Source organism: Pan troglodytes, chromosome 1 (genome assembly GCF_028858775.2).
Source record: "Pan troglodytes isolate AG18354 chromosome 1, NHGRI_mPanTro3-v2.0_pri, whole genome shotgun sequence".
In the NCBI taxonomy this organism is placed as follows: Eukaryota; Metazoa; Chordata; class Mammalia; order Primates; family Hominidae; genus Pan; species Pan troglodytes.
Window position 1 is genome coordinate 217,950,018 of NC_072398.2, and position 23,835 is coordinate 217,973,852.

At 47.2% G+C, this 23,835-nt stretch overlaps 2 protein-coding genes and 1 non-coding gene across 3 annotated transcripts; 2 read left to right on the forward strand and 1 right to left on the reverse strand.

The window, feature by feature from the left end:
• The first annotated feature begins 586 nt into the window (after positions 1-586).
• On the forward strand, positions 587-693 carry LOC129138498 (U6 spliceosomal RNA). Its single transcript, XR_008541810.1, has one exon. It is a non-coding gene; the product is annotated as a U6 spliceosomal RNA (small nuclear RNA).
• A 4,419-nt stretch (positions 694-5,112) lies between these two features.
• On the forward strand, positions 5,113-6,279 carry LOC129143374 (PRAME family member 1-like). Its single transcript, XM_054679537.1, has 2 exons — positions 5,113-5,243; positions 5,721-6,279. The coding sequence occupies exons 1-2, from the start codon at positions 5,113-5,115 to the stop codon at positions 6,277-6,279; spliced, it is 690 nt and encodes a 229-aa protein (XP_054535512.1).
• Positions 6,280-16,689: 10,410 nt separating this feature from the next.
• On the reverse strand, positions 16,690-20,555 carry LOC129143362 (PRAME family member 15-like). The gene is made up of 3 exons (XM_054679468.2): positions 20,248-20,555; positions 19,003-19,584; positions 16,690-17,251 (listed from the first exon to the last, which is right to left on the reverse strand). Exons 1-3 carry the CDS (start codon positions 20,538-20,540, stop codon positions 16,690-16,692), a joined length of 1,437 nt encoding a protein of 478 aa, XP_054535443.1. The 5' UTR covers positions 20,541-20,555.
• Positions 20,556-23,835: the final 3,280 nt, after the last annotated feature.

Here is a 23,835-nt window from a genome sequence, read left to right on the forward strand (position 1 = left end):
AGATAAAAATTTCCAACCCATGAGACTCATGTGCCATCTGCTGGTTGCTCAGACCATCTGGTGTAATTTATTGATGCAAACAGGGTGATATTGAGTGGTATCTCCAAAAATCTGCTGTTATGTAAATGTTTATAGAGAATAAATATTGTGATTTATATATAACACATTTATACATATTGAATATATATATTGAAATTTTAACTTATAATGGCAATTTGGTATTTTAAAGTATGTAGTGCAATATTTTAAAAATGTCTGTGGGCCAGGCACAGTGGCTCACGCCTGCAATCCCAGCACTTTGGGAGGCCAAGATGGGTGGATCACGAGGTCAGGAGATCGAGACCATACTGGCTAACACAACGAAACCCCGTAGCTACTAAAAATGCAATTAATTGGCCGGGTGTGGTGGTGGGCACCTGTAGTCCCAGCTACTCAGGAGGTTGAGGTAGGAGAATGGCATGAACCCAGGAGGCAGAGTTTGCAGTGAGCCGGGAGTGTGCCACTGCACTCCAGCTTGGGGGACAGAGTGAGACTCCGTCTCAAAAAAAAAAAAAAAAAAAAAGAAAGAAAAAAAAAGAAAATGCTTGTGTTGGTCTGGGCAGCACATATACTAAAACTGGAATGATACAGAGAAGATTAGCATGGCCCTTGCACAAGGATGACATGTAAATTCGTGACACGTTCCATATTTTTCAGGAAACAACAGATGCTGGAGAGAATGTTCAGAAATTAGGCATGCTTTGACACTGTTGGTGGGAGTGTAAATTAGTTCAACCTTTGTGGAAGACAGTGTGGCAATTCCTCAAGGATCTAGAACTAGAAATATCATTTGACCCAGCAATCCCATTACTGGGTATATACCCAAAGGATTATAAATCATTCTACTATAAACACACATGTACACATATGTTTACTGTGGCACTGTTCATAATAGCAAAGACTTGGAGCCAAACCAAAAGCTCTTCAGTGATACACTAGATAAAGAAAATATGGCACATATACACCATTCAATACTATGCAGCCATAAAAAATGATGAGTTCAGGTCATTTTCAGGGACATGGATGAAGCCGGAAATCATCATTCTCAGCAAACTAACACAAGAACAGAAAACCAAATACCACATGTTTTCAGTCATAAGTGGGAGTTGAACAATGAGAACACATGGACACAGGGAGGGGAACATCATACACCAGCGCCTGTCGGGCAGTGGGGGTGTTGGGGAGGGATAGAATTAGGATAAATACCTAGCGTAGATGACGGCTTGATAGGTGCAGCAAACCACCATGGCATATGTATCGCTATGTATCCCTATGCACATTCTGCACATGTATCCCAGAACTTAAAGTAGATTTAAAAAATGCTTAATGTGGTTTTGAGTCTCAAATAAAATGACACCTTCAAAACTGATTTTGAAGATCAATGAATAAGAAATGCTCTTATTTAAAAATATTTAAATTTATGCAATTTTGGAGCTGGAAGGAAGTGCAATATTTTTAGGGAAATATGATTTATTTTCTTAGAGCAGTTATAAGGTCACAGTGAAGTTGAGCAGAAAGTAGAGCATTCCCACATACTTCATGACCCCACTCTAGCACGGACTCCTAAAGGATCAACGTCCTGCCCCAGCGTGGTCCATTTGTTCCAATGCATGAACCACACGGACCATCCTTATCACCCAAAGTTCATAATTAACATTAAGGGTTCACATCTGGTGCTGTATATTCTATGAGCTCTGATGAATTGATGATGACAAGTATTCACCCTTATAGCATCATGCAGAGTAGCTTCAGTGCCCTAAAAATCACCTGTTCTCTTTCTATCCATCCCACTGTACCCTGACTCCTGGCCCCCCCAGGCTTTCTACTGTGTCCATAGATTTGCCTTTTCCAGAATGTCATGTGGCCTTTTCATGTTGGTTTCTTTCACTTGGTTATGTGCATTTACTTTTTTTTTATGTTTTTCAGGACTTAATAATCTACACTGTCAGGATGTCCTACAGTTTATACATCCATTTATCTGCTGAAGAACATGTTGGTCCCTATTAAGTTTTGTCTATTATGAATGTAGTGATTAAAAACATCCAGGTTTTAGGTTTTCTCATTTGGGTAAGTGCCAAGGAGCGTGGCTGCTGGGCCATGTGCCTAGGTTGTGTTTGATAATGATTTTTTTCCTGGACAATCTCATGTGGTAGACAGAGATTGCTTCTTCAAGGGGAGGGACTGTGTCTCTGTCACCCTGTGGTCCCACAGCAGAGCATGGAGCCTGGCAGGTGGCTGTAAATGCTTATTGATCACATAGTGCTTAGAAATCACTTTATAGCCACTACAATGCAAATGCCGGGCAGTCAACATGAGCTGCCACCAATAATATAAACATGTTGAATATGGATGAAGTCACCCTCCTTTTGCCGGGGTCACTACCTGTGTGTCACGGCAGTGCCGTCATCACATGGATGAACTTCATCTGTTTTTTATAGATTTCCCCCCATGTAATACAGGACACAGTCTTTAAACAAAGAGTCACCAGGGTTCCTGATGGCCACTGGCCTGAGTCTGTCCCCTTGGAACTAAGGGCCCTCATAACTGCACTTACCTACCACAGGCGTCCCTGTAAGCACCACTAGAGGGCGAGCATCTTCACCAAACCTGATGGACCCAAGAAGTCTGACCTGAATGTCTCCCTGCTAGGCAGGAGTCCTCAGAGGAATCTTCTATCCAGTCCAGATGGAGGGAACTGGAAGAGTCTCCTCAAACCCTGGACCAACAAAGAGATTCCCTCCAAGATCCCAATTAGGGAGCCAGGACAGGGACTGAGAGGGAACAGGGAAGGGAAGGCACCATAGGTCCCAAAACCTGGAACTGATGGAGAAGGTCCCCTCCAGAAACTGTTTGGAGAGAACCATCTGGGAAGAATCAAAGTCTCTGAGATCTTCCACCTAAGAGCTGGACATCTGAATTCAGGAAGACTTACCTGAGGCCTTCCCATGGCGCAATCGAGAAGAGCTCACGGGGCTCTTGCCAGTGCAGGATGCATTGGTTCTGGAGGCATCAGGAAGAGATCGGAGGTCCCCTTTGAATCCCACTTCTAACACCAATGAGGTCCACTAAAAATTATGGGGTCTATAGATTTAGAAAAAAGGAGCGTAATTTCTTCTAAAGGTTTACAACCTGCTCGCTGGGAAATGGGCCTCCAGGCAGGACCTGAGGCAAGCGCTTGGAGGGAGGGAAGGTGACCCAGGAATCTATGCTGAACCTGTTGGCTGCCAAGTGTGCATATTCAGCAGGTTATTGGAGCAGCTATGAAAATTCACAGGGCGGGGGATGCATGCATGTATGGTGAGCAAATATACATGTCACATACGTCCCAGGTTCACCTGGTGGTTGAGGCTTTACATTTAAATGCATTATAATTAGGTTCTTTGCATCCAGAGGTGAAGTTGGGACATGAAGGTCCCCAATTCCTAACTAAAGGGCCTGGGGAGTCACCTTCTACAAATCACAAAGTCCCCTCAGAGGGGGTTTATTTAACCCTATATAAAGTGGCTTGAGGCTGAGCGCAGTGGTTCACGCCTGTAATCCCAGCACTTTGGGAGGCCAAGGCAGGCAGATCACTTGAGGTCAGGAGTTGGAGACCAGCCTGACCAACTTGGAGAAACACCATCTCCACTAAAAATACAAAATTACCTGGGCATGGTGGTGCATGTCTGTAATCCCAGCTACTCGGGAGGCTGAAGCAGGAGAATCACTGGAACGCAGGGGATGGAGGTTGTGGTGAGCTGAGATCACACCATTGCACTGCAACTGGGGCAACAAGAGCAAAACTCGGTCTCAAAATCCATAAATAAATAAATAAATAAATAAATAAATAAAATAAAGCGGCTTGTTTTCCAGCCTGACTCAGGGTAGCCCAGAGTCTTCTGAAGGTGCTGGTGAGGAAGCTCAAGGAGGCTTTGGCCATTGTCCAGATCCTCAGAGAAAGGACTGCTCACCATACAGGGTCCACTGTGGGAACAGAAACCTGCTTTTTCCCAGTGGAAGGTAAAGGGACTAGAAGTGGGGAGCAGTATGAATCAAAAGAGAAAACGGACTGAGAAAAGTCAGAGAGAGAACAGGGAGCAATGAGAATGAAAGCAAAAGTCAGGGATGGCTCCTTCTAAATTCTGAGCTTCTCCCTTACTTTACCTATAGGAGGTGGAAACTTCAAGTGCTGGACTTGCTGGATGTTGATGAGAATGTCTGGGCCGGATGGCCTGGAGGCTAGGCCCTGTCCTCCTCCCCAGAGGCCATGAGTAAGAGGCAGACAGCAGAGGACTATCCAAGGATGGGAGAGCACCAGCCCTTAAAGGTGTTCATAGATGTCTGCCTCAAGGAAACACCCCAAGATGAATGCCTGAGATACCTCTTCCAGTGGGTTTACCAAAGGAGAGTTTTAGTACACCTGTGCTGTAGTAAGTTGGTGAATTATCTGACACCCATTAAATATATTAGAAAGTCATTGAAAATAGTCCACCTGAATAGTATTCAGGAGCTGGAAATTCACAACATGTCCTGGCTGCATCTGATAAGAAAGCTTCATTGTTACCTGAAGGAGATGAAGAATCTTCGCAAACTCGTTTTCTCCAGGTGCCATCATTACACGTCAGACAATGACCTCGAGGAATGGTTACTCACCAAATTCAGCCTGTGTTCCTCAGGCTGGAACACCTCCAATTGCTTAAAGTAAAATTGATCACCTTCTTCAGTGGGCACCTGGAACAGCTGATCAGGTGAGAAAGGATCGTGCACTTTCTCTGTAGACCACAACACAGCCTTTTTTTGTTACAGCAAACGCTAGAAGGCATAACTTTTGTGTCAGTCAGTGGCGACATCACAGTGAAGGGGACACCAGAATATCAACACATTGTCCCATTCAGTGCTCCATGTTCTGGAGTGGCTATCACAGGATCTCTGCAATGAGGGCAGCGGGGTCACCTGGGGTAGAGGCTAGAGAGCTACATCATGTACAAGGCAGGTAGTGGGGGTTTCAGCTCTACTGGGGGGTGCATATGTGAATTTCTCGTTACAAAGTGTGTTTCAAGTTGATATGATATAAAAGAGGTAATACAGGAGGGTATGAAAGGAGGGATAGCGCATCAAACCTGTGCATTTCACAGTAGAATCTCTGTCCTCACCAGCTTAGTGATCACAAATGATCCTGTCTCTAATTCCCTGTCTGTAAAAGGTTGTTTTGAACCCCCGGAAAGGTAACTGACATGGGAAATGTGTGCTTCTTGAACAGAGGCTGAGGGAGTAGGCGTGAGAGTGGTAAAAAGTGATAGGTGGTTTGCAGATGCAGGCACGTCAGGGAGCCCCTGCCAGTAGGGAGCCCTAGCTGATGACCCTAGACCTTGCTCAGTTGAGTTCTTCGTGCACATCTCCCACCGGGTACCTGTGGCCCAGAGATGAACTTTTCTGCTAAAAGATGAAGAAAAGAGGCTTTAGTGATGTGATTTTGTGGCCTTGAACCAATCACACAAGCAATGGTGAAAGGATCGAGGCTAAACTAGGACTGCCCCTGAATGATCAGAATCCTCATCACAGAGCAACTTGCATGTGGACCATCATCACATGATGGGAATAAACTTGTGTTTGGGTGAAGCAGACATTTCCCTTTCAGTTATTCCCCACCACCTTCATCTAACTGGTATCACTGCCCAGAACTAACTTCTTGATCTCCACAGTTGCCTCCAGAACCCCTTGGAGAACTTGGAGTTAACTTGTGGCTACCTATTGGAAGAGGACATGAAGTGTCTCTCCCAGTACCCAAGCCTCGGTTACCTAAAGCATCTGAATCTCAGCTACGTGCTGCTGTTCCGCATCAGTCTTGTACCCCTCGGAGCTCTGCTAGAGAAAATTGCTGCCACTCTCAAGACCCTCATCTTGGAGGGCTGTCAGATCCACTACTCCCAACTCAGTGCCATCCTGCCTGGCCTGAGCCACTGCTCCCAGCTCACCACCTTCTACTTTGGCAGAAATTGTATGTCTATGGGCGCCCTGAAGGACCTGCTGCGCCACACCAGTGGGCTGAGCAAGTTAAGCTTGGAGACGTATCCTGCCCCTGAGGAGAGTTTGAATTCCTTGGTTCGTGTCGATTGGGAGATCTTCACCCCACTTCGGGCTGAGCTGGTGTGTACACTGAGGGAAGTCAGGCAGCCCAAGAGGATCTTCACTGGTCCCACCCCCTGCCCTTCCTGTGGCTCATCACCGTCTGAGGAACTGGAGCTCCATCTTTGTTGCTAGGGAAGGCGTGCCTAGCGGGGTAGAGAAATCCAAAGTTATCTTCTAGGCCCTTGGACACTAAAATCTAGTATGTAGGTGCAAGTTATGTTTGTTTTTTCTTATTTCCTTTTTTAATAATTCTAAAATTTTATTAAAGAACATTTGAGACAGGGTTTCGCTCTGTTGCCCCAGCTGGTCTGAAACTGCTGGGCACATGGGATTCTCCTGCCTTGGCCTCCTAAAGTGCCAGGATTACTGGCATGAGTGATTGTGACCAGGCCACATGCAACTTACAGGAAGCACAGAATTCTTTGCTTCAGGCAGGTGCTCAATATGAGGGAAAAAAGATAACAGCAGGGGGCAAGACTAGAGGAAAATGTTGAGGTGGAGTCAATGAGACCTTATGGGACCCATGTCCTACAGAGTCAGAAAGAGAAGCTAAAGTTCTACAGTGATGAGAATGTTATCCCTGCAGGGACGGTTACCAAGGAATATCAGAAATAACCTCAATGAAAACTTTCTGGTGTCCTCTGTATTTGATTGACTTGTTTTAGCGATTTTACATCAGAAATCTCTAGTAATTGAGTTACTGATGGAAAAGTATCAAAGTACTCTGTTGTCTGTGATTGAGATTCAGCTGCAAAACATCTATTTCCCACCCATTCTTTTTCTTTGCTTTTTTTAAAAAAAATAAATAAATAAAAGACAACATCTTGCTTTGTCACCCAGGCTGCAGTGCAGTGGTCCCGTCTGGGCTCACTGCAATCCTATCCTTCGGGGCTCAAGTGATTCTCATGCCTCAGCCACTCTAGTAGCTGGAATTGCATGCAAGTGCCACCAAGCATGCTACTTTTTGTATTTTTAGTAGAGACGTGGTTTTTCCATGTTGACCAGGCTGGTCTTGAGCTCCTGGCTTCAGTGATCTGCTGACCTTGGCCTCCCAATGTGCTGGGATTACGGGTGTGCCAATGATCTCCACCCATTCTTTACTTCTCTTCAGTCATCTGTTTTTTCCTTACATTTTCGCCTGCAAGGAGCAGCTCAGTCAGGCACAAAGGGACGGGCAGAGAGGGGCCCCGAGGAGAAGATGGGCTTGAGGTGGTAGGCAGAGCTGGGATCAAGCTACAGGGGCCTTTGTTGGGAAGCAGAAATGGCACCTAGTTCAATGACCTGGCCAGCTATGGGGCCACTGTGCCCACCCTGCTAACAGTGCCAAGTTCCTGGGTGTCGAAGGGAGGTTCTGTGCTAATCCTCCTGGGGCTGCATTTCCAAGATCTGCCCCCCACAGGGGTGACCACGGAGACTGACGTTCCTAATTGCTGGGTCTGGGGACCACGGTCCACTCCTGGAGGCACCCCACCTTGGCAGGGTTGTGAGCCAGGCCTGTGCCCCGTGTTCCTGAGGCAGACAGCTGTGCCACCCACACCCTATCATGGCTTAATAAGACCCGCTCCCAGGTCTGGAGCCTCTACAAAGCCTCAAACTCACTCCTCACTGCCTGCTGTTAGCCTGCAATATTCTTAACTAGAGTGCAGTTGGGGCTCATTAAACCAGACCCAGAAGCATTGGGTTTGTTTTTGCAGGGTTGGCCAGAGCTGCTGTGAACCTGCATCTCACATGTCACCTCTGTGGAGAAACACAGAGAGAGGGCATAACTGAGGCTACGTACACTTTGAACCTGATGGGATCCTGGGACAAGAGGGAGTCCTGGCTCTCCCGAGTTGGCAGGACAGTAGCTCCAAAGGCACAACTGAAGCTGCCCAGGTCGCAGTTCCAACCAAGGTCCCCCAGTGCTCTTGAGGGCTCAGGAGGTCTCCCCTTCTCCTGCAGCATGGGGGTGTCTGCTCCCACTGTGTGGTCCCTCCTGGCACCTGCTGTAATTTTGGAGCGGGGTTGGGGTCAAGCATGTATGCTGTGGCAGCCCAGATGAGTGTGTGCATGCTCAGGTTAGTGCTGATGCACCGTCCGCCTGCTGTCTTGAACACTCTGGGCTTTGGGCCCTGATGAGCGTGGGAGGGAGGCTGAGAGGGGGCTGAGGACAGATCAGTGCTGGCCTTTGGATGCTCCTTGATGCAAGTGACCTGGGCGCCATGGGTGGTGGTGGCAGGCAGACAGACTCCTGGATGGGAAGACGAGGGTACCTGGTGAGGCTCTACCTTGTGACCAAGCAGGGCCTGAAGCCCGTGGGCTGGTCCACCAGTGCTATGGACCAGAGTGGGAATATGTGGTGCCTTTTCTGTGCCTGCCAATGGCTACCTATGACCCAAGCAGCACATACTTCCTTCCCCATGATGCCCCAAAAGCCCCAGATTCAGGGAGAACATCAGGATGAACAGTGGCAGAGTGAAACTACCCCCTCTTGGGATGATTTTCCTGCAGAGACAAGCAATCCACTCTGGGGCCTTTTCTCTACTGAGAGCTGTGGAGATGATGAGATGACTTTCCTGGAAAGAGCAGCAGACACCACTGTGTACTCCAGGGACAAACATGGAAGCTGCTTTTGCTGTGCCTGGTTCATTTGCAGCCTTGCAAAAATCTGGCACCTGTGCTGGCACCTGGAGCTGCCTGCCCCACTGCTGCGGGAGCCAGTGACTGTCCAAAGTGGCCAGACCCCCTGCTCACTCACACACCCCTCACTGCTCCAGTCCTGACCCTCCCTTAATAGGCATGTGATCCAGGCCTGAAGCATGAGCCAAGCGTAGTCTACCAGTCTGAGTGGGCAGAACAAACCCAGTGAACCCCATCAAAACTCTGGCAAAGGTGCCCCCAGCCATAGAGGCTTCTGGCCAGAAAAGTCACATCCCAAGGATTTCATAAGAGAAAATTACTTAAACACAAAGAAAGACAATAAGAAAGGAAGGATGGAAGAGAGAAGTCTCTAACCAACCAGAAAACAAGAAATTAAATGGGAGTACTAAGCCTTTATCAATAACAACAATGAAGACAATATATCTCAGTTCTGCAAGTGAAAGGCTTAGGGTCCTTGAATGAGTAAAAGAATAAGACCATACTATATGCTGTTTTCCAGAAACTCACTTCACCTATAAGGACACATGTAGTCTGAAAGTGAAGGGGTAGAAAAAGATATTCCATGCAACACACCTGTATTTCCAGCTAACTGGAAGACTGACATGGGAGGATCATTTCAGCCTGAGAGGCCGAGGCTGCACTGAGCCGAGATTGCACCACTGCACGCCAGCCTTAGAAACAGAGTAAGGCTCTGTCTTTCAAAAGAAGAAGAAAGAAAAGAAAAGCAAAGAAGATGTCTCTTCACATTTTATGCTGCACAGGCATTTTTTTTCTGATCTGCACTGCACTGCCAAGCCAGGTGTATTCTGTTGAGCTCACTTTGCAGCTGCCTTGCTTCTTGTTTATCCTAAGTAGCACCCAGAATAGTAGGTGGCACATTGCAGGCACCCAGTCAAAGGTTTTTTTTTGTGTTTCACATTTTTTTGTCTGTTTGTTTTGTTTGTTTGTTTGTTTTTGAGACAGAGTTTCACTCTTGTTGCCCACCCAGGCTGGAGTGCAATGGCGTGATCTCAGCTCACTGCAACCTCTGCTTCCCGGGTTCAAGCAATTCTCCTGCCACCACATCCGACCAATAGGAAGGGGAGGCACTGGATGTTAATAGTGTCAAATGTGCCAAAATCTTCTCTGTGGTTTTTCCCCAGAGTCTCCCCCTCCAGGGCCACCTGAAAATCCTCAGCCCTGGACAATGCAAGATTTTTTTTGACTGAGGATCACTGTGCTCCTTCTAGATCCACCAGAAAGTGCCAGTCAGTCTGATAGGTCCTGGTTTGACTTACATCTAGCAAGACCTTCACCTGGTTGGCACGAGTAGATATGGGGTCACTTGGATGACAGGGACTCCAGTCCAGACCCCATTCTACCCCATTCCCTCCTGCAAAGATCAATCCTCACAGTCCTATGAGGCTGTGGCAAGTGCAGAGACACAACTGCACCATATCCAACGTGGCTCCCTTCCCCTGGCCTCACACCAAGTCTCCCTCCCTCTGACATGTCCCTTGTCTTTGCATCCAGGGTGGATGTTTGCCATTGACTCTCTCTCCCCATGTCTCCCTGCTAGACTGACTCTTTGCCCCTGGGGTGAGATGGGGCAGCCACTGGAACCTCATGTAGACCAGGGTGAAATCAAAGGGCCTTAGAAACTCGCAGCTCCACATCCAGGCACAGGTCCTTTGAGGATCTCAGACACAAGTCCACAGCTTATCAGGGACGTGGCTCTGTGAAAGCCAAATAACCCGGCCCCCAACCCTGCTGCCATCTCTCTCCTCTGTACTTACTCTGGCCCACATCAGCTCCTCTGGGCCACTCCCTTTCTGGGCCCTGTTCTTTTCCTTAGTCCCCCTGGCTCCATCCAGCCTGCAGCGAGTTCCCAGACCTCCCCCACCCCAGGCTGCCACAAGCACCTTCTTAGGCATCCACTCTGCTCTCAGAGTGAGCTTCTCCTCAGATCTTTATTGGGGAAAAAAGGAGGGCAGCCCCTGATCTTGGAAAAGACGGTCACAAATGAGACCTGGAATGAGATCCTGTTAAGGACTAAAGAAGTCCAGCAGGGCCTGAACAGTGATTTCTACTGTTAGAAACATGGAGAGGGCAAACACCACAGGCAAAGAAAGCCCTGACTCAGAACCAGACTTACTGCATTCCAGGTGCAGCCTCGTCAGCTCTAAGGCTGGGCAAGGGGATCCTAGAAGGGATGGGCCCCTGCACTGGGACCTGTCCCAGGCTCTGCCAACAGCCTGGCGCTTCTAGGAAAACCAGAGGAGTCAGCTCTTCCTGTGGAAGGCAGACAGACTTCCCCTCCATTGGTCCTGGGTGCCTCTTTAGGTCCAGAAGAGCAGCTGAGGAGCTCCCTGTTTTGTGCCTTGCTATGTGCACCCAAAAAGCTCAGTAGAATTTGGGGAGAATGTATGAGTCACTGCTGATTCCAGGGAGAGTGTCTCTCAGCACTGTTTGTGGCCATAGTCCTCGGTGCAGGAGAGATGGCCTGACATTTCCAGGAAGCAGAGGATTCAGCTTCTCTCACAGCTCAGGCTGGGGGAGGAAAACAGAAGTTCAGAAATATTTCAGAGACCCCCATCAAAAGCCTGGAGAAGCTTTGGAATCCCAGTAGAAATTCTGTGAGTGGAATTGAAGTCAGGCCGTCCCTTCAGATGGGCTCTGAAAGCTACTCTGACCTGGACAGCAGAGGAGCACCTTCAGAAGCACATGCAACCAGAACATGGTAGAAAGACCCCCCAAACTGCAGGATTCTCACTGGGGTCCTGAGGATGGTGCAGGATTCCCCCAAGGGGTTCATTTTTCTCCCAAATTCTTCAGATACACAGCTTGCACCATTCATGCTTCCAGATTGAAAAGTCTCCCTCCTTATGTCTGACCACACTGCTCCTCTTTGGGCTCTGCCCCAGCTCGCACACTCAGATTCACTCTTCCCAAGCTGGTATTCTGAGGGAAGCCCATCACGTTTGTGAGTAATGATGCTTCACCTTCCAGTAGGAACCAAGACTGTATCTGCCCTCTCTGCCCTCAAAGACACTGTGATGTTTTACGAGTCTGCATTATGTCTTTTGTAATTAGGTTTTTTTAATTTTTAAACTCAATCTAGAAGGAAGTCTTTCAATCCTTTTGTCTAGATGCCCACAAAATACCTGCCGTGTTTTATGTTGTCTTGGTTGCCTCCTAGGGTCCCATTAGAACAGTCAGTACTGTCCAGCCCAACCTCCACCTCACTTTGTAATTTAGGCCTGATTTCTTTCAGTGATGCCTTGACCTTAACCTTGAGATAAATTACACCCTCAGTAGTTCCTGTCTTCCACCTGAATGGGCATATGATCTACCATGTTAGGTAGCACAAAACCCAGGTGACCAGTGGATACACTGAGATTTTATTGTGTTTTTAGGGATGACATCACTGTCTTCTTAAAGCTGTTTTAACTCTGAAAAGTTTTGATACTTTTGATGTGACCAAAGGTTCTCCAATAAAGATACCATATATATATATATATGTATTTCTAATGTCTGAAACAGATTAAACCCTTCCCTGTATCACTATGAAGGTCACATATTAGTAAAACTTTACCAATATTTATGGAATAAGTGAATAAATGAGTTTTAGTCCTTCACCCTATTATTAATTCTTTCACTTTCATAAATCCATATCTAATTTAATCACTTAATAAGAAGAAAGTTGAAAACTCAACCACCGTTAACTGGGTGGAAGTTCAGGATCCAGTTGGATGTCATTTTTGGATTGGAAGTTGGTAATTGAGAAGGGGGTCGTGGTGAGAAAAGTCAATAAAACTCCTGAAGATGCACAGAAGAGACCCAAAACCCTGGCTCCTGGAGCTACTGCTTGATTCTCAGAGAGGTCCCAGCACCCTGCAAAGTGAGTCCAGATCTGGCAAGTCACCACTTGTTAGGGATGTGCCCGTTTGATCTGATGTTCTGTATAGCATGTCACACAAAAGTCTGGAAGACACTAGCACATACACTGTGAAGAGAAGTCTCAAAAAAAGGGAAGGTTATAGAAGACACTTGCTCTGTGTTTTTGGAATGTTTTGCATTGAGAATTCTGTCCAGAGAAGGCAAAAAGAATGAAAAACAAAGGAAGCTCACCCACATGTACCTCTATGTACCTTTTACCATGCTGGACTTTCTTTTGTTTTGTTTTCTTTTCCCTCTCTCTCTTTTTTTTTTTTTTTTGATATGGCATCTCACTCTGTTGCCCAGGCTGGAGTGCAGTGGCACGATCTTTGATCACTATAACCTCCACCTCCTGGGTTCAAGCAATTCTCCTCCCTCGGCCTCCCCAGTAGTTGGGATGATACGTGCCACCACGCCCAGTTAATTTTTGTATTTGTTTTTATTATACTTTAAGTTTTAGGGTACATGTGCACAACGTGCAGGTTAGTTACACATGTATACATGTGCCATGTTGGTGTGCTGCCCCCAGTAACTTGTCATTTAACATTAGGTATCTCTCCAAATGCTATCCCTCCCCACTCCCCACACAACAGGCCCCAGGGTGTGATGTTCCTCTTCCTGTGTCCATGTGTTCTCATTGTTCAATTCCCACCCTATCACAAGGACAAAAAAAAAACACCGCATGTTCTCACTCATAGGTGGGAATTTTTGTGTTTTTAATAGATACAGAGTTTCACCATGTTGCCCAGACTGGTCTCCAACTCCTGACCTGAAGTGATCCATGCGCCTCAGTCTCCCAAAGTGCTGGGATTACAGACGTGAGCCACCACACCGGGCCAATTGCTGGACTCTCATGACACACATGGATATGGTATCACAAAGGCAATTTTTTCCATAATCCAATTTATTTATATTATTGGTAGTGAGCTAATGTTGACGTCCCCAAGTTAGCAATTCAGTGGCTATACCCATGACAAACGTTTCCATGCATCACGTGGTCAACAGCATTTGCTCCTGGGTTCAAGAGATTCTCTTGCCTCAGCCTCCTGACTATCTGGGATTACAGGGGCCCGTCACCACCCCAGGCTAATTTTTTGTATTTTTAGTAGAGACGGGTTTTTACCACATTGGCCAGGCTGGTCTCAAATTCCTGACCTCGTGATCTGCCTGCCTCGGCCTGCCAAAGTGCTGGGATTACAGGCATGAGCCACCACGCCTGGCCATTAACCATTCTTAAAATATCACATTGCATTCTTTAAAAGTTTTATATCTTTCATATACGTAAATTACAACACAAATATTTATACTCAACTAGTATTTACATTATAGTAAATTTTCTTTTCTTGCTCTGTCCCTCAGGCTGGAGTGCACTGGTGCGATCACAGCTCACTGCAATCTTCGCCTCCCGGGTTCAAGCGATTGTCCTGCCTCAGTCTCCTGAATACCTGGGATTACAGGCGAATGCCACCACGCCCAGCAATTTTTTTGTATTTTGAGTAGAGACGGGGTTTCACCATGTTGGCCAGCCTGGTCTCAAAATCCTGACCTGAAGCGATCTGCCCACCTCAGCCTCCCAAAATGCTGGGATTACAGGTATGAGACACCAAGCCTGGCCATGACAATAGCCTCAGCCTCCCAAAGTGCTGGGATTACAGACATGAGCCACCGCTCCTGGCTCATAATAGTAAATTTTTAAAAATACCATATAATATAATCCTTGCAACATTAAATTACACCATCTGGTCTGATCTACCAGCAGATGGCACCCGAGACCTATGGATTGGACATTTTACTCTTCTTAGGAATGAATCCAGTCCAGAAATGCCCACCCTGCCTCCTGCTGGCTCCTGGGGCTCTGCTGTTTGGGGGAGTCATGATGAAGTTGTGGCAGAGGGTAGAAGTTGAGCCCCATTGCATGCCCTTGGTTCTTGTTGCCTCCCTGTTATCAGGAAAAGGAGGTGAGATTGAAAGATGAAAATTACTGGGACTTCTGCTGAGAAGAGAAAAAAGAACAAGATGTATTCATCTAACTGTGTGCCAGTCCCCATGCCAAGCCCTAAACATGAACCATCTCATTGGATCCTTCCAGGGTCCTATAAGCTGTTGGACATCATCATCCTCATTTTACAGGGACCTGAGGCTCTTGGCTAAGATCCCTGACAGCAATACCAGCCCCTGAATCCTCAGCAGGATCCTTCACTTGGGTGCCCATTATGCAGGCTTCCTCAGCACAGGGAAGGTCACTCATCACCCACAGGCCCTTGATCGTTATCCACCCTTTGATGATGTGAGATTCCAGAACACCCTGCACTAGTCTCTTCCTTGATAGGGAGAGAGGGGAGTTGTTATGAGAAAATCTCTCATCGATCTGACCTAGCTCCCTAATAAGAAGTAACTTTTTAAATGACAGATGGAAATATTTAAAAAGTGTTACATACCTGTATAGTTGTAGTATTTTACTTAAAGGGAATGTGGCTGTCTTTACTGGCTACAACCAGTTTAATTCAAGAAGGGCTGCTAGTCATCAGGGGAAAAAGCAAGGGTTGGTGCTGCCCAGAGTCTCCAGCTAATACACAATATGGACATCCCCTTCCAGGGCAGCGGGAAGAGAGTGGCTCCTTGTGCAGTGAAGCTGACGTCCACCAACTAAGGCTTCTGGAAGCATGTGGAGACTCACAGGGAGTGGGCAGGGTCTCAGCATCTGGCTAGCGGTGAAAGACCCTGAGAAGAAGGTGCTTTCCATGTGGATTGGCTCACTGTTCTTGCCCAGTAACGTTCCAGGCCCTTGGTGTCCACCTAGTGTGTATTAACCCACTGAACAGCCACAGAAACTAACAAGGAATTAACAGACATCTAAAGAAGTGAAGAACTGGAGGAGGCCAAGCCAAGCGTGGTGGTCCACGCCTATACTCCCTGCATTTTGGGAGGCCAAGGCAGGAGAATCACAAGCTCAGGAGTTCCAGATCAGCCTGGGCAAGACAGCGAGACCTTGTCACCACATAAAAAAACAAGCATACAGGCGAGGTGGCTCACACGCCTGTAGTCCTAGCTCCTCAGGAGGCTGAGGTGGGAGGATCACTTGAACCCAGGAAATTGAGGCTGCAGTGAGCTATGATTGTGCCACCGCACTCTAGCCTGAGTGACAGGAGACCTCTAAAAAACAAAACAAAACAAAAAAGCCTGACACAGTGGCTCACACCTGTAATCCCAGCACTTTGGTAGGCCTACTTGCGTGAATCACCCAAAGTCAGGAGTTTGAGACCAGCCTGACCAACATAGTGAGGAAACCCTGTCGCTACTAAACATACACAAATTAGCTGGGCATGGTGGTGCATGCCTGTAATCCCAGCTACTTGGGAGGCTGAGGCAGGAGAATCATTTAAACCCCAGGTGGAGGTTGCAGTCAGCTGAGATGGCACCATTGCACTCTAAACTCCATGCTGGGCAACAAGAGTGAAACTCTGTCTCAAATAAAAGAATGGGAGGAAACTGATTACAATAACCAAATTTCATTTCAATGCCTTGATTTTCTTGGGCTGCATCTTATTGATTGGACAACTCAGTCCGTGCCTTTTGTTTTTTCCATCAATAACTGAAGATTCCTGAGGCTTAAACTGGAAAACAGGTTACTTAATAATAGAGGGCACCAGACAGATTCTGCTCAGTTTTCCTTTATTTCTGATTGTTTCTTTACAACCATGCATGCAAGAGTAACTCCCTCAAGTATTCTCAAGCCTCCACTCTACACATTCAGATTCCCATTTTCGACTCTACAGGACACAGGTCCCCAAAGTCCCATCGAATCCATGGCAACATTTCCCGCAAGTCCGGCCTCTGCTTGATCAGCTTTCCTTTCCCACTTTCAGAGCCCATGTGTGAAACGATGGGTTCTGTGCTCCCTATAGGATGTACCTAAGACCTAGGTTTTAGTTTCCAAGTGTCCAGAAGAAAGCGTTTGACATATCCACCAAAATAGGCAGGCATTCAACAGCAGCATTGATCTGCCTCCAGGTCATAAAATGACCTGTTGCCACAGTCAGGGCAGTAGTCAGTACAGAACAAGATCCTCTTGGGGTGCCTTAAGTCCCTCACTCTCTTCATCAGCTCAGCCCTAAGTTGGGCAAATCTGCTCCAGCAGAGAGTACCATCAGCATCATAACTCTCCCGCGGGGCAGGATACAGCTCCAGGCATAACTTTCTGAGTATGATTGTGTGGCTCAGCAGGTTCTCCAGGGTTGCCATGCAGATGGGATTTCCACAGAAGCTGAAGGTGTTGAGCTCAAAGCAGTGGCTCAAGGCAGGCAGGATGGTGTTGACTTGGGAGTCTACGATGCCACAGTCATCTAAATCCAGGTACTCAAGGGTGGCTGCAACTTTTTCTAGGAGAATTTGGAGAGGCACAAGGCTGTAATTCGTCAGTCTGATGCCATTCAGGTCCAGGGTCTTTAGTTGACTGATACTCGGGCACTGGGATAGATGCTTCAAGTCTGATTCCAAAAGCGCACAGTTAGTTATTGCGAGGATCTTTAACGAGGTCTTCAGACAGCTGGGGAGAGAGAGCAAGAAGTTAATTCTGGGGAATCATAGGGGTGAGTGGAGGGTGGTGGGGAACGACTTCAAGGTAATGGATGGAGACCATTTTACCCAAGCCCAGGGTCATTCTGATTGTCTGATGGTCAACACTTAGGAAGCAGCGTGATGAAGACCTTTGCCACTGAGGTCAATTCCACTTTAGGCCTGGTGCAGTAACTCACACCTGTAATCCCAGAACTTTGGGAGGCTGAGACAGGTGGATTCCTTGAGATCAGGAGTTTGAGACCAGCCTGCTGATCATGGCAAAACCTCCTCTCCGCCAAAAATCCAAAAATTAGCCAGGTGTGGTGGCAGGCGCCTGCAATTCCAGCTACTTGTGAAGCTGAGGCAGGATAATTGCTTGAACCCAGGAGGTGTAGGTTGCAGTGAGCAGAGATCATGCCACTACACTCCAGCCTGGGTGACAGAGCGAGACTCTGTATTTAAAAAAAAAAAAAAAGAGAAAAAATAATTCCATTTGAGGCTGAGTCATTTCACCGTCATTTATAGGAATGGATCAAGTTCTCAGAATCCCTAAAGCTCCCTTTCCTCATCTGTCAGGCAGAAAACCACATCTCTGGGCTACAGGAGCCCAGTGGAGATGCAGGCATAAAGGACAAACCCAGACAGGATCCTGCAACATCAGCTGGGGTGGGCAGGCTGCAGGCGTCCCTGACACGCCTGTATCATCAGCAAACCATCTATCACTTTCACCATTCTTTGTGCCTGCTCCCTGACCCTCTGTTTCAGAATCATGCATTTCCTAGGTAATTAATTTACCTGGAGCTCAAAAGAAACTTTTACAACTGGGAATTAGAGATGGGATCATTCATGTTCACCAAACTGTGGGGCACAAAGCTGATTTTCTGACATGTGCAGGTTTGCTGACCATTCCCCTCTTCAGTGCCCACTTCACTTCCCTACTTCCCATCATCTTCTTAAAAATTATCTTGTTGGCTGGGCGTGGTACCTCTCGCCTATAATCCCAGCACTTTGAGAGTCCAAGGTGGGTGAATCACCTGAAGTCAGGTGTTGGAGAATAACCTGGCCAACATGGTGAAACCCTGTCTCTACTTAAAATATAAAAATTAGCCAGGTGTGGTGGCCCACGCCTGTAATCCCAGGTACTCAGGAAGCTGAGGCAGGAGAATCGCCTGAACCTGGGAGGCAGAAGTTGCTGCGAGCTGAGATGTCACAAGTGCACTCTAGCCTGGACAATCAAAGTGAAAATCCATCTCAGAAAAAAAAAGTTATCTTGTTTGTTTTTACTTTTATTTATTCATTTCTGACAGGGGTCTTGGGATGTTACCCAGACTGGTCTTAAACTCCTAGGCTCAAGCTATCCTCTTGCCTCAGACTCCCAAAGTGCTAGGATTACAGGCATGAGCCAGCGCCCCTGGCCTATTTTTCATCATCTTCACTTAGACACACGTCCTCAGGAAGAATTCAGAAAGGCACCCTCACTAGATCTGAACCCCCCAGTAGCTAGCTTCCTAGCATGGCAGCCTCTCTATAGCATCTCCCCTAGCTGATCCCTCTGCCTCTATTGGGAGGGTTGCGTGATACCCATTTCAGGACAGGGCCGCCAACAGGACAATGCATGGGCATTCTAGTGTCCCCTTCACTGTTACATCCTCATAGGCTGGCTCACAGTAGAGGCCCACTAGTGTTTACTGTAACAGGCTCTGCTGTGGTCTGCAGAGAAAGCTCATCACCCTCCCTCACCTGAGCAGCTGGTCCAGGTGGCCTTCGAGGAAAGAAACAGAGTTCATATAAAGCTTTTGGAGGCAGCACAGCTTGAGGAACTGAGTGGTGAACTGGGTAACAATCTCCTTCTTCTGCTCTGGGGAAACGTAGCGAGAGACATCCATGTGGGAGAGAACGAGCTTCTGAAGATTCCTCATGTGGCCCAGGTATGGGGTAAACTGTGTCAGGATGGGCAGTATCCACTTGCAATTCACTTCCACCTCCTGGATACAGTCTAGGTTCACCATTTTCAGGATGCTTCTGATATTGTGGAAGGGCATTCCCAAAATTTTCAGCTTCTTACAGCACAGGTGTAGTAAATCTTTCCTCTGCTTGACCCATAGAAGGAGGTAGGTGAGGTATTCATCCAGAGTCCTGTTCTTGAGCCAAAGTTCTACGAACACAGTCAAGGGCTGCTGTCCTCTCATCCTTGGACAGTCCTGCACTGTTTTTTTGTTCCTCTTGGCATTGAGGAAGCACCCATGGGCCATAGCTTCAGACCAAACCATCCAGAAGTTCTCACAGACATCTTGTAAATCCAGCACTTGAAGTTTCCATCTCCTGTGGGAAAATAGAGGTGAGACTGAGAATTTCAGAACTCATTTCTGAACTTAAACTCCACATCCTGGATAGCGGCTCCTCCCCTCCCTGCTTCTTGTCCCTCTCTCTGACTTTTCTTCACCCTGTTTTCCCCTTGGATCCTGCCCACTTCCACATTTTTTTTTTTTTTGAGACCAAGTCTCCCTCTGTCGCCCAGGCTGGAGTGCAGTGGTGTGAGGTCACCTCACTGCAACCTCTGCTTCCCGGGTTCAAATGATTCTCCTGCCTCAACCTCACAAGTAGCTGGGATTACAGGAACCCACCACCATGCCCAGCTAATTCTAGTATTTTTAGTAGAGTTGGGGTTTACCATGTTGGACAGGCTGGCCTCCAACTCTTGACCTCAGCCTCCCAATGTGCTGGGATTACATTGTGAACCACCGTACCTGGCCCAGTTCTCACTTTTCATGGTGCCTTTCAGTGCCATTAGAGGAGAGGTTCCTGTTACCTCCATGGACCTTGCATGGTGAGCAGTGCTTTCCCTGAGGAGTTGGTGAATGACCAAGTCCTCTCAGCTTCCTCACCACCACCATACCCCCTTGGGCCTCCTCACTTCTCATGACCCAGCTGTTCCTTCTGTTGGACACCTGGGCCCTCCCCACCAGCCCACCTGGCCCACCTCACCTGGGATGAACCCCTTGGGTAAGCAGTGCATCAAGCCCATCCAGCACAGCTTGGAATGCTTCCAGACAAGGCATCTTTATCAGAGGCCTCAGAGGGAGGCGGCGGAAGGGCCAGGCCTGCACCATCAGCTTCAGGGCCTCACAGCGTCTCCTGCTGAAGGCCTCCATGAACAGTGGGGGGAAAAGTTCCATGGGCAGCTCCTGCAGGGTGGAGATGGCCAAGGCTTGGTCCTTCAGCAGGCTCCGCCCCGCAAGCTCCAGGAGTCTGGGTGGAGTCCGGATGCTCATCTTCATGAATCTGCAGGGAAAACTTCCAGAGGACAAACCCAGAGAAAAGGCATCACTCTCAGGACAAGCCCATGCAATCTCATCTTCTCCTATGGCAAAAGTCACTGCTCTGGCAATGGTGAAAGAGCCCTCAGTTTACTCCAATTCTACTCTGTACTCAGTGGCCATTAAGCCAGCATTCTGCTTCTGCTGCATCAGCATGAGCGTCTCCCAAGCAGTGAGGAAGCAGGGCCACCACTAGCCCTTCCTTTCTATCCAGTGTTCCATCCAGTGACTAGTGAGTGTGGAGGAACCTGAAAGCGAACCCCTCCTACCATTGGGGGAAATTACTAATTACTCAAGGTTCTAAAACAATGGGAATGGGAGTGTCACAAGCCAACATGCCCACATTTTCAGTTCCTACAAATAAGCTTGTTGGGAACATTCATGGAGCATCCCTAGAATAGGTTCTACTTGTTTTCTTTTCATTATTTAAGCTTGCTTTCTCTTTCTCTCTCTTTCTTCTTTCCTTCTTTCCCTCTCTCCCTTCCTTCTTTCTGTCCCACTCTCTCTCCCTTCTTTCTTTCTTGTCTTCTTTCCCTGCCTCCCTTCTCTCATTCTCTCTCTTTCTCTCTCTCCCTCTCTCACTCTCTTTCTGACAGGGTCTTGCTCTGTCACCCAGCCTGGAGTGTAGTGGTGGGATCTTAGCTCAGTGCAGCCTTGACCTCCAAGCTCAAAGGATTCTTCCCCCACAGCGTCCTAAGTAGCTGGGACCACAGTTATGCATCACCACACAAAGCTCATCTTTTATTTTTTGACTTTTTGTAAAGACAGTGGATTTCGCTATGTTGTCCAAGCTGGTCTTGAACTCCTAGTCTCAAGCAATCCACCCCCCTTGGCCTCCCAACCTACTGGGATTACAGGTGTGAGCCTCCGCCCCAGCCTTATTATTGAAAATTTCAGTGAAAAGCTTTGAAAGCTATGTGACACTGTTATGCATCACTCGCAAGATAGACGTTTCCAATGCACACCTCTTACACATATTCAAACTGAACCACTTTGGCAGGGTGCAGTGACTCACACCTGTAATCTGAGCATTTTGTGAGGCCAAGGCAGGTGGATCATCTGAGATCAGGAGTTCAAGATGAGCCTGGCCAACATGGTAAAACCCTGCCTCTACTAAGACAGCAAAAATTAGCCAGGTGCAGTGGTTTGCACCTGTAGTCCAAGCTACTAGGGAGGCTGAGGTTGGAGGATTGCTTGAACCCAAGAGGCAGAAGTTGCAGTGAGCTGACATTATACCACCCCACTCCAGCCTGGGAAATAGGCTAGATTGAACAGAGAGACAGAGAGAGCTACATTTGACTAGACTTCTTAATCTCTACCCAGTTAATCCTGATTGGATTTTTGGCTTTCTTAAAGATCACTGATTGAATTAATATTCATCCATCAAAATGAAACATTTAGGGATAGGGTGAAAGTCCAAGACTCATTCACTGATTCCCTTCACAAACATGGAGTTTTACTAATATGTGTCCTTCAAAGTCCTGAGTGTGAGATAGGGAAGGGTTGAATCTCTTCCTGATATTAGACACAAAGAAAGCAAACTTGAAAGTATCTTTGTTGAGGGATCCTTGGCCACGTCAAATTTATCAAAATATTTCAGAGTTAAAACAGTTTTCAAAGACAGAGATGACAGTCCCTAAGAAAACACAGTAGAAATCTTCATGTATCTAATGATCACCTGGGTGGTATCATCTAATATTTTTTGGTGTGGGTGAAGCTAAGTCTCACTTTGTCGCCCAGGCTGGAGTACAGCGGTGCCATCTCAGCTCACTGTAACCTCCACCTCTGAGATTCAAGCAATTCTCATGCTTCAGCCTTCCACGTAGCTGGGATTACAGGCATGCACCCCCACGGCAATGTCTCCATTTGGGTGAAAGAGGATGTGATTGGTTTAAAATTAAGGTCAAAGATCCTTTTTGATTGATTTTGTTTTTGTTTTTTGGACAGGGTCTCTCTCTTTTGCCCAGGCTGGAGTACAGCAGTGGTGTGAGCATGGCTCACTGCAGCCTCAATCTTCTGGGCTCAAGTGATTCTCCCACACCAGCCACCCAAATAGCTGGGACTACAGATGCATGTCACCATGCTCGGCTAATTAAAAAAAAAAGTAGAGGCCAAGCACCTGTGACTCACAGCTGTAATCCCAGCACTTTGGGAGGCCAAGGCAGGTGGATCACTTGAGGTCAGGTGTTTGAGACCAACCTGGTCAGCGTGGTGAAACCCCACCTCTACTAAAAATACAAAACTTAGCCAGGCATGGTTTCAGATGTCTGTGACACCAGCTTCTGAGAATGGAGACTGAGGCATGAGAATTGCTTGAACCCGGGAAGTAAAGGTTGCAGTGAGTTGAGATCGTGCCACTGCACTCCAGTCTGGGCAACACAGTGAGACTCCATCCCCACCCTCAAAAAAAAAAAAAAAACGTTGTGTAGAGGAGGGTTTTTGTCATGTTGCCCAGGTTGGTCTCAAACCCCTGGGCTGAAATGATCCTCCCACTTTGGCCTCCAAAAGTGTTGGGGTTAAAGGCATGAGTCACTGCTCCCTTCAAGAATTTTAAAATGGCATCAGCCAAAGCACAATCAACTTTTTTGAAATAAAGACAGAACTGCATTTAGAGGAAAAAATTCAAAGCTTCAAATTGTTCATATATATATAAAAAAAGGACAGGATATAGATCTGTGCCATCGTAGGCTGCACTGTCACCATCCCAGACCGACTGACTCTAGGTCAGATGGGAGTGTCCTTACAGAAATTAGTGACTTACCAGATCTGGATGTAGTTTAGAAGGTGCTCAGACCTCAGGAAGAACCAGGCAGGAACTCCAGGCTTGAAGACTTTGGGTCTCTCCTGTGGGTCTTTAGAAGCTTTTATTGACCTTTCTAATCACAACTCCCACCCACGCCCCTCCACGTATCCGCTGCTAGCTTCCAATCAGAAAATGATATCTGATTGCATTTGTCAAGCTCCACCCAGTTAATCCTGATTGGGTTTTTGGCTCTCCCCAGATTAATGGATTGAGTCAGATATCCATTCACATCACATATCTATATTCAGTTTGTGAAGCAAGAAATTGACAGTGTTAGGGATAGGGTAGAAGTCAAGAATACATTCATTCAAGGCCAGTCGAAGTGGCTCACACCTGTAATCCCAGCACTCTGGGAGGCAGAGGCAGGTGGATTATCTGAGGTCAGGAGTTTGAGACAAGCCTGGCCAACATGGTAAAACCTTACCTCTACTAAAATTACAAAAATTAGCCAGG